Source organism: Globicephala melas, chromosome 8, assembly GCF_963455315.2.
Source record: "Globicephala melas chromosome 8, mGloMel1.2, whole genome shotgun sequence".
NCBI classification, from domain to species: Eukaryota; Metazoa; Chordata; class Mammalia; order Artiodactyla; family Delphinidae; genus Globicephala; species Globicephala melas.
Window position 1 is genome coordinate 14,171,450 of NC_083321.1, and position 10,129 is coordinate 14,181,578.

General features: G+C 57.9%; 1 protein-coding gene across 2 annotated transcripts; it reads left to right on the forward strand.

Annotated features, from left to right (window-relative positions):
• Window positions 1-942: 942 nt before the first annotated feature.
• On the forward strand, window positions 943-9,566 carry PEX16 (peroxisomal biogenesis factor 16). 2 transcript variants are annotated; one of them, XM_060303291.2, is made up of 11 exons: window positions 943-2,060; window positions 2,268-2,303; window positions 3,140-3,216; window positions 3,564-3,697; window positions 3,836-3,936; window positions 4,882-4,962; window positions 5,106-5,255; window positions 5,337-5,416; window positions 5,546-5,665; window positions 7,101-7,165; window positions 7,671-9,566. In XM_060303291.2, exons 1-11 carry the CDS (start codon window positions 1,949-1,951, stop codon window positions 7,927-7,929), a joined length of 1,215 nt encoding a protein of 404 aa, XP_060159274.1. In that variant the 5' UTR covers window positions 943-1,948; the 3' UTR covers window positions 7,930-9,566. The 2 variants fall into 2 exon arrangements, with proteins under 2 accessions (XP_060159274.1, XP_030720460.2); XM_030864600.3 differs by having other exon boundaries at window positions 955-2,060; window positions 5,344-5,416; window positions 7,671-7,872.
• The last annotated feature ends 563 nt before the right edge of the window (window positions 9,567-10,129 follow it).

The window sequence follows — 10,129 nt, forward strand, 5'->3', positions numbered from 1 at the left end:
CCAAGAATGTGGGGGGGGGGGAGGCGGCGGTGTGCCTCTCTCCTCCCCAGAAGCACAGAACCAACAGCCCTGGGAGTGCTGAAGAAACCGCACAGTTCCCTTCCTCATTCTCTCCGCAGCCGCAGACGGAGGGGCTAGAGGAGTACCACTGATGAGGTTTGGGGAACAAGTTCATTAAGATGATGAGATGTAGGGAGGAAGGGAGAAAGAGCCCCACGCTAAATGCCCTGAGCACTGGTCTTAATCCCAGTTGCTAACTTGACTCATGACCAAGTGGCCTCAACAGTCGCTGCTCTTGCTGAGCCGTGGACAGTAGGAGACAGGGCCCTATCACAGGAGACTCTCACTGTGGTCTGTTCGGCCAGTGCCATGCTGTGTGTGACCTCCTGAGACAAGTCCTTTCCCCTCCTTGGGCCTCTTATTCCCCATCTGTGAAAAGTAGCTCACACCAACCTAGACAGGTGGCTAGGAGGAGTCAAGTGTGAGTGAACCTGGCACCCAGGAAGTGGTGAAAAATTGTGTAGATGATGCCCATGGCCGCCACCTCTGTTCTCCAGGACCTTTGCCTCTCCTTAGGCTCCGAGTTTTCATTCCTTGGCATGGGTGGGGAGGGCAGTTACGATTCGATTCCCCACCTGATATAGAAGAAAACTAAGCTGGGGAAGAGGCTTGCAGGAGGGAATGCAAGGATGACCTGTGGTTTCTTGGTGGCTGTGTTAAAATGCCTAGATTCTGTGGTCAGACTAGACCAGGATTCCAGTCTTGACTGGGCGTTCTTAAGCGGATCCTTTCCTCTTGTGAAGATAGTATCTGGTGGAGCGGATTAGGTAAAACAATGTAGTATAGTACTATTCTCAGAGTACCATAACGGCGCAGCCCCGCGGCCCCAGCCATGCCCCGCCCCTTTGCTCACAGCCAATCGGCGGCGGCGTCTCCAGAGCATCCGTTCCCTCTACCTCTGCGCGCTCCTCTCCCGCCGCCGCCCCTTTCGGGGAGGCTGTCCCGTCTTGGAAGAGATTCCCTGGAGAAGCCCCCATTTCTTGGGGAGAAACTGAGAGCCGGAAGGTGCACCCGAGTGCCGAAAAGCGCTTTGAGGTTGATCCCGAGTTCGAGGACCAAGCCTGCCCTCTAACCATTTTACAGATGGGGAAACCTGAGGCCCAAGGAAGGGAAAGTCCTGATTAAGGTCACCCTGAGCCGAGAGCAGAAGCCCGGGCCAGGGTTTTCTCTGTGAAGATGGGTCTGCGGGTGGGCGCTTTTGGAGGGGGGCACAGTCCATGTGGGTGCTGGGGCCAAAGCCGAGGCACTAACGGTGCTGGCTAGGGGATCGTGAGTGCGTGAGAGGCTGGACTCCTCGCTGCCTCAGTTTCCCCAGCACTACCTCTGGTGGGGGTCGGGAGACAAGGCAACTTGCCAAACGCGACTGTCCTTAGGCTGTCCCCGCACCTCCCCAAGTCTGACGGAGGCTCCTTTCTGCGCGCTACCTCGCAGCTCTTGAAAATCCAGTCCTCCCGTTCGAGCCTGTCGGCGTTCTATTGGAAAGACCTTAGGCTTTTGGTCTCCACTCTAGAATGAACTGTTCAGACTGCCGCGGGAAGCGTTCCTGGAGCTATAACTGCGCAGGCGCAAGGACAGCCAACCCGGAAGGCGGAAGAGCCGGTTCGGACAGTTGGGGTCGGGAGCGCACAGTGTGTTAACCAATGACCTGAAGGAGTAGGGAGGGCGAGATTAGGCCCGGAGTTGGTTAACGCTACCCTGGTGGGGGGTGATTTACGAAATGGGGTGAAGAGTCGTTCAATGGCCCTTCAAGTCACCATTCTTCTGGCCCGCGGAAGTTAAGCAACGCAGAGGCGGGCCTAAGACCGGAAGCGGGAAGGAGTGCGCCGGAAGCAGGGCGCCGTAGCCAGTCGCGCTGTAGGTCCGTGGGTCTATCGGTCCCGAGGGCAGGATGGAGAAGCTGCGGCTCCTGGGCCTCCTCTACCAGGAGTACGTGACTCGTCACCCGGCTGCCACGGCCCAGCTGGAGACGGCAGTGCGGGGCCTCAGTTACCTGCTGGCAGGTGCCACCCTGACCATTGACCAATCCCTTCGGGACTCTGACCTCTGACCCCACTGGCTCCGTTCCCTGCGGAGTCAGGGTAGTGATAGCTCTGTTTGAGAAGTTCCTTCCAGGTTCCCGTAGGGCGTAGGGCGGGAACGTCCAGGGACCCGAAGCCGCGTGGTGAGGCAAACTCTCATCGACGCCTCCTTCTGTGCTTTCTCCCCAGGTCGTTTCGCAGATTCGCACGAGCTGTCAGAGCTGGGTGAGCCGGGCTTTGGGGAGAGTAGGGGGCGGTAGGGTGGGGGAGGGCTTCCCAGAGAGGTGACCACCCCGTTTCAGATTTCCCGTTAGCTCATCCTGTTCAGTGACTGAATCAGACAAGGGTACAGCGTCCACTATCCTAGGTGCTCCGTGTATGTCTCCATAGTTGAGAGACGTGTCTGGGGACCTTGACTGGTCAGGAGGCTGAGCGAAACACTCTTTCTGCTTTTGCTCACTTAATCCTCTCTACAGTCATGTGAGGTGGGTACTGCTGTGGTCCTCATTGTCCAGTTAAGGGGACAGAAGTTTAAATGAGGTTAAGGAACAGCCACTGAAGGTCCCAGAACCAGGATTCAAACCCAGATCTCCCAGATTCCAGACTCCGCAGACTGTAACTGCCTCAGTGGTGTTCACCCAGTGAGTACAGGAGGTACAGGTCCTGAAAGGGTGAGCTAGCTTTTGAAAGGTAGAGATGGAACAAACTTTCAGGGACAGGCTGCAGAGAGAGAGCAAAGGCCAGGAAGTGAGACTGCACATCTGTGTCTGTCTGGAGCATGATGGGCACTTCTGGGCAGCTGGATGACCAGTGCTATCCAGCAGGGCAGTAGCTGTTTTGTCATAGAGATCAAACCATCCTTTCTTGTTCCAGCCACCCACCTGAGAGATCATTTTGGGGAGTGTGGAGTTCTGAGGAAGTGGGTGGGGAGACATGTTGGTTTCCACAGTGTGTGGGTGGCTGAGCACAGCAGGTGACAGGTGATCCCTGCTGCGCTAGGGAGAAGGTGAGGGGGTAGAGGCTACAGAGCCAGCCTCTCAAGGCCACACTCTACCCCTCAGTGTACTCTGCCTCCAACCTGCTCGTGCTGCTCAATGACGGGATCCTACGGAAGGAGCTTCGAAGAAAGTTACCTGTGGTAAGAATTGTGCCAGGACCTGAGGGTGGGAAGCATGGGGGCTCGGGAACAAACTAGTAACCACCAGCCCCTGTGGTAGCACATGTTATGATCTCATAGAGTTACGAGATGAGGCTGCATCCGTCTGAGCCTCAAGCCGTCGCATTAGGTGAAGTGTTCAGGTGCCCTTATCAGGTGAAGAGACTGGGTGTCAGAGGGTAGGATAGCCTTTCCCAGCAGGAGAACTCAGGCTTACACCCTTAGTCTTGGAAGGAGGAAAATCCACATTTCTTGTCAGAGGCGTCCTCTAGGGGGAGGGGCTGAAACTGGGGGGTGCCCCCTGACCTATTGGCCTGGGGTTCTTGCAGTCCCTGTCCCAGCAAAAGCTGCTGACATGGCTGAGCGTGCTGGAGTGCGTGGAGGTGTTCATGGAGATGGGGGCTGCCAAGGTGTGGGGCGAAGTGGGACGTTGGCTCGTCGTTGCCCTCATCCAGCTGGCCAAGTATGTTGGGAATGTGGGGGGCCAGCCCTGGGTGGGGGTACCTGAGGCCAGCTGTACAGATGGTGTTCAGCAGAGCAGCCCTGACCCCCGGCTGGCTAGCCACCTCCCCACGCCAGCCTCGCCGTACTCCCAACCCAGGGCTGTACTGCGGATGTTCCTGCTGATCTGGTTCAAGGCTGGTCTCCAGACCTCACCCCCCGTCATTCCGCTGGACAGGGAGGCCCAGGCACCGTCGCAGGGTAAGCCGCTTCCCTGCTCTGGAGTGAGACGGGCATGGGACTGATCTGTAGGTTTAGAGCTGACCCACGTGAATAAGGCATTGTCGTTCGTGGAGCACGTCTGTCCTCGTCAACTCATTTTGTTTTCATCACCCTGTACTTTAGAGAAGAAAAAGAATGATGAGGTCAGAGGCAGGATTAGATCCTAAACTCAGGACTTTTGATGTCAGAATCCTCATTCTTTTTTGTGGGCTGCAAGAAGAGGGCACAGAGCATCAGTGGGAGGCAGGGGTCTTGCCAGTCTTGTCTCGGGCCTGGTTCTGTATCAAGAGCACAGCCTCATGAGGCAGGGTACCCAGCAGATCTGTCCCTTCAAGGCTTTGGGCCCATCATCTGTTGGCCTCTGGGCGTTACTCTCCTGACCTTGGGTGGGGGCAGTTCTTTGTCTCTCTTCCCTTCTCTTCATGGTCATGTTGAAAGCAAAGCACTGAGAAGATACAGCCCTTCGTTTTTTTTGTCTTTTGTGTGGCCGTGCAGCGCGGCATGCGGAATCTTAGTTCCCTGACCAGGGATTGGACTCACGACCCTGGCAGTGGAAGTGCAGGGTCTTAACCACTGGACTGCCAGGGAAGTGCCAGTATGGCCACTTTGGTGCTGTGGTCCCCATAGACCAAGGGTCTTCCCTGCCTTGTTCCAGAGCCTGGGAAGCCTTGGTTCTTGGCTGGCTCGTCTGCCACAGGTGATTACCGGCCTTTCCTCAGGCTGGGGAGGGCTGCAGAATGCTCCCCACCGTGGACAGCTCCCAGCCACAGCGTTTGCTGTGGTGTCCTTGACTTAGCTTCTGCTCTAGTACAAGCGTATCCATTCTTCCCTTAGCCCACAGGCGTTCACTGCGCGCACATTCTTTGCAGGCTCTGCTGGAAACATGTCCCTCTGACAGTAAGACGTTGTGTCTGTTCCTTCTAGATGGTGACCGCAGCCCGGGCAGCCAGGAGCAGTCATATGTGGGGAAGCGGTCAAAGCGAGTGGTGCGAACTCTCCAGGACAGTAAGTGTAGGATGTAGCCGGATGCGGCACCTCGGTGCTGAGGTCAGCATGGGCCTGAGGGCCTGGCTTTCGTCACTGCCCGCCCTCCCCCTGCCCCGCCCCGGCTTGGGCCTGGCTGCTCATCTGCTGCTCTTGTGTTCTAGCTCCGTCCCTGCACTCAAGGCACTGGGGAGCCCCCCAGCAGCAGGAGGGACGGCAGCAGCAGCACGAGGAGCTGAGCATCACCCCCACCCCGCTGGGGCTGCAGGAGACCATCGCAGAGTCCTTGTATATTGCCCGGCCCCTGCTGCACTGTATCTTTGGCCTGGGGTGGGGCGGGATAGACGGGTGTGGGCAGGGCGGGCCACGTGCTGGAGACATCCTTGACGCCTTGGCCGTCAGTGCTCAGCCTGGGCCTATGGGGTCAGCGGTCGTGGACACCCTGGCTCCTGTCTGGTGTCGTGGATGTGACCAGGTGAGCCTGGGCCTGCCTGGGGGCTCCATTCCCTCTGCCGGGCTTTGTGCTGCAGGCCTGGCGTCACCTGGGCAGGCAGGGGTCCCTGTTACTCTTGTTGCTGGTCCTAACCTTGTCCGCTCCCCCCAGCCTGAGCCTCCTGAGCGAGAGGAAGGGCCTGACCCGGAGGGAGCGGCTGGAGCTGCGGCGCCGGACCATCTTGCTGCTCTACTATCTGCTGCGCTCCCCGTTCTACGACCGCTTCTCCGAGTAAGGATCCGGCCCCTAGAATGGCAGGGCCCACCTCGGCGAAGCAGAGGGGAGGGAAGTGGGTCACGGTGCCCCACCCCTGTTCATGCTTTCCCTTCCCCCCTCCTTCCCTGATCTGGGTTCACTGAGCACGCACTATGTGCTGTTCCTGGTGCGGTCACTCCCTGATTTCTCGGGGCCGTCCCCCCTGGGTGCAGCTTCAGCTGTTGTTGGTAGGCAGCTCGCTGAGGGCAGGGCCACTGGGGTCATGGGCGTGAACTTTCTGTCAGTACATCCTCGGCTCGCTTGCCCATCGTCCTTTCAAATAGTTGGAATTATCCCCACTTCTCACAGGAGACACTTGAGGTTCAAAGAGGTTGGGAAACTGAAACGGAACCACTAGCCAGTGGCAGAGCCAGATTCCACGTCCGTGTACTCTCCTGACCCGTCCCTGCCTTGCCCAGCCCTCACTCCATCCCCTGTGAGGGTCCAGAGCTCCCAGCCACAGCCAGACAGAGAGAGGCCTGCTGGGGCCGAGTCTCCCAAAGACCTCTCCTGAGGTCAGACCGAGATTTGACGAGGGGTCCCTGTACAGCGACTGGGGCTGTGAGACAGACTGGAGGCTCCCGGGACCCCCTCTGTCCAGGTCATAACAAGTATGCTGCTTAAAGTCTGGAGTGTTCAGTTGCAATTGTACTTAACGTTTTGTCCGTACAACCTCTGTTTACTTTGTGAGACAATAGAAAGTAAGCTTAGGTCATGTTTAATAACCACCTGAGTGAAAGTAACTGCCTGGCAGTTCCTATTTTCAGGTAAGTTTAAAAGCTCATAAGGTACTAAAGCCAAATCCTCTTCCATACGCTAGAGGAAACATTCTGGAGACTTATTTGGATCATATGACCTCCCCCTACAGATTGCTTGCACTCTACAGAGGAAACATTATAGCCCCAGTATCTCATTAAACTGAGGGGTTGGGAGATGGTAATGGCAGAGGTGGCTTCCCAGGCTGCAGACCTCCAGTTTGGCTCGGTCTCCTGCTGACCTTGCCAGTCCAGCACCCTTAGGGCAGTGGCCTGGACTGAGAAGGGTGGTCCAGAAACCCGTCAGAGAAATTTCTTGTTTCCCCAGAGAACAGGGAGCAGGATGCTGAGGGGCCTCTGGGGTGTAGGCTGGGAAGAGCATCTTCCTTCTGCTTTTTTTTATTGTCACACAATATAGTGTCTAGAGCCCGGCTGCTTTCCAGTTGCGGGCTGAGGTGTGAGTTTTCCAGGCATGTGGCTGGGGGACGGCAGGACCAGAGGTCTCGTCCTTCTGTCCTGGAGGATGTGCTTGATCCACAGAGTGACTTTCTGTCTTCGGAGAGGCACTGCCTTTAGTCAGGTAGTCAGTGGAGGCTTCTTAGCACCTGCATTTGCAGGGACCCATACCGCCTACTCAACCTGCTCCTTTCTTGCAGGGCCAAGATCCTCTTTTTGCTCCAGCTGCTGGCAGACCATGTCCCAGGCATTGGCCTGGTCACAAGTAAGCATGGGGCGGAGATGTGATGATTATTGAGTGTGTCAGATCTCACGTGTGGCCCATCACTCTGTTTTCTCTTTGTCTCCTTGTAATATGATTCTTGGCACAGTTGGGAGAGGGAGCCCGGGAGGTCAGGTTGGGTGGGTGACAGCTTCTCGAGTGGTAAGAGACTGGCTTCTGTGGGTGGAGACTGTATGGCGGGAATGAAGCCTGCTGGAGAAGCCTGTTTGGAGATCCCATCGCAGCAGAGAGGCACTGGGCTGGGGCCGTCAGCATGTACAACTGGACAGCCGTGTGGTTGCTCTGAGCCTGAAACTCCTTGTCTGTAAACGAGGACAGATATCGCTGCCAATGCTGGGGGAGGAGGTGGCAGAGTTGGGGGCTCCTGCCATGTGGATGGGAGCAGCTGTATTGGGGCAGCAGTGGCTCAGAAGGGCCCTGGGTAGAGCAGAGCCAGGTTGGAGTCTGGCCCTCAGCCCTGAATTTGTTCCTCTCTCTGTCATTGCAGGGCCACTCATGGATTACTTGCCTACCTGGCAGAAAATTTATTTCTACAGTTGGGGCTGACAGACATTCCACAATTGGGGTGTGGGGAAGGGCAGGGGGTGCCTCAACCCTTCAGTCCCCTGGTCCCCTCTGCCCTAATAAAACTGACTCTGGCAGTGTCCAAGCCTGTGACCTTTCCATGCCCACTGCCCAGGGTGCCTGGCGCTCCCACCCTGGCCAGGCTCTGCACACAGCCCTGGTCACCACTAGATCTCCCCTAATAGCCTTTTGACTTTGCATCCTCCAGTGATGGAGACACAAGCCTGCACCTTGTCACTGAGCTGGGAAGCCACCGCTAGGACTGGGACCTGGGCTTCTCCAGCCACAGAAAGCTGGCGTTTCTCCTCACCGAGCATGGGAACCTGCCTGCCACCACAGCTGCGGGAGTGAACGCTGCTTCTCTCTCACCGGTCCCTACTGACGACAAACGAGGCTGAACCTAGACAGTGGATGACAGCTGCCCCTGTGTCTTCTGGCCGGAGCCTCTGTCTGCCCCTCCCCCTGCCGGGGCCTGTTGCCTGCCAGCCGCTCTGTGGTGGAGCCCGGTGATGGTGGGCCCGGCTCAGTGCAGAGCGGCACCTCAAGTCCTGAACTCCTGCTTGAGAGCAAAAGGCTGTTCTGCTGTGGGAAAGGAGCGTCAGGCACCAGCCAGCATTGGGGCTGACACCGGGGCGGTGGTAAGGTTGGCAGGGATGGGAGCCTGAGAGGCTCCGGGGAAAGCCGGGTGCAGGTTCACGCGGTATGAGCTGGGGTCTCCCCCATGTTTTCCCTGGTGGCCGGGCCTGCGGTGGAGCCATGCACGCTGCTGGGGATGGTAGAGGGGTTTGGATGGTGCAGCTGCTCTTTCTGCCTGGACTTCCTCCTTCCTCGGCCTTTGCTGCCTTTGTGCTGTGAGCAGACCACATGCTCCTGCTCGAGTTTCTAGCCAGACGGGCAGCCATTTAGGTTCTAAGAGGGCTCCATCTGCACTGTGTTGGCTCTGCCTTAGCTCCATCCCGGGAGGGGCCGGCCCTTCCCTGACTGCTTTCCCCAAGTGCCTCTTGAGAAGCCCCACTCAGGTCCTGGCTCGGGGATGAAGGTACTGAGCCTTCAGGCGGTCATCACTCGAGACCCGTGACTTTGGGTTGCCTAGCAGGCGTTGCTGGGCACTTGCCGTGTAGTGGGCTCTGTGCCTTGTGATGTGCGGTCAGAAATGAGTCAGGCCCAGCTCCTTGCCCTCACTCTTGACGATAGGGGAGACAGATGTGTGGACGCATCAGTGCCCTGGGTTATTGCAGTAGGTGGAAGCGTGCAGGGAAAGTGGTCAGATTGGAGCCGTGCAAGTGGGGCTGCCTGCCCGCTGGGACCAGCCGGAGGGTATGCTGGTCAGGGAACCCTCCATTTAAGCAGGCTTTTAAACTGGTAAAACTTCATCTGTTGGGCACTGGGCAAACTGGGAGCAGAGGCTGCGTGTGCAGAAACAGCATGCGTAGTGTTGCAGTGGGGTGAAGCCCCTGCTGGAGCGGAGGGGAGTCGGTGGGAGCCGAGGGGATGAGGTTGGAGGGGGAGGTCAGGGCCAAATCCACTGGGCTGTCGAATACCAGGCAAGAAACTCGGACCTGCCTTTAGGAGGCGGTGGGGAGGGGACCTGTTTCAAAACTCAGCACTGGTGGTGTGCAGGGTGGCCCGTGAGTAGGGGTGGAAAATGGAGCAGGACGCTGTGGCTGGAGACCTGCCACAGTGGATGGGGCTGAATGAAGACAGTGGCAGGAGGGAGAGGGGTTTTGGTGTAACCTAGCCAGGCCATGGGGACTGGTTGTGGATAGAGAGGAAGAGGGGGGCGTCTCGGAGGCAAGGAAATGAGGGGTTTGGAGTTAGGCAGAGCCAGAGCGTCTGGAACTTGTGGTTCCTGGCCGGGTCGGGGGGGTGGGGGGTGTGGAGGGAACCTTGGTGGGGACAGAGGATGCTGAGTAGGCTTGTGGGAGCCAGCCGTGTCCAGGACACAGAAAGAGAGGTGGTCAGTGGGAAGTCAGCGTGTGGCTTCGAACATGAGCCAGGTCCACACCGTGTGAATGGGGGCCGGGCAGGAACCAGAGGGCTGCACGGCCTTGCTGCAGGCCTGTGAAGAGACTCGGTCTCCAGCCTACCGTCACGCTGCATTTATTCATTCAACAAGTGTTTACCGAGCACCCGCTGGGTGTCAAGTACTGGGCTTCCTGTAGTCCCTGCCCTCGGGAAGCTTATGCTCGAGGGGACCAGGTCCCAGGCTTTGCCACCTAACCTGAAATCCCTGTCAGCCTCAGGGGTGGTGGCAGGGCCTGTGGCGTCCCGGGGCCAGGCTCTTCTAAGCTGCGGGGAGCGGCGTGGGGAAGGCCCTCAGAGCAGGCTCTGCTCAGTCGCCTGCTCTGGGCCCGCTAGCTGGCAGGACCTTCGTGGGATTGC

What these genes read in the sequence shown, in the direction of transcription:
- PEX16 (XM_060303291.2), top strand. Translation starts at nt 1,949, where the DNA reads ATGGAGAAGCTGCGGCTCCTGGGCCTCCTCTACCAGGAGTACGTGACT. An exon ending in TTCGAAGAAAGTTACCTGTG is followed by an intron (nt 3,217 to 3,563) that starts GTAAGAATTGTG and finishes GGGTTCTTGCAG; the next exon opens with TCCCTGTCCCAGCAAAAGCT. An exon ending in TTCTACGACCGCTTCTCCGA is followed by an intron (nt 5,666 to 7,100) that starts GTAAGGATCCGG and finishes CCTTTCTTGCAG; the next exon opens with GGCCAAGATCCTCTTTTTGC.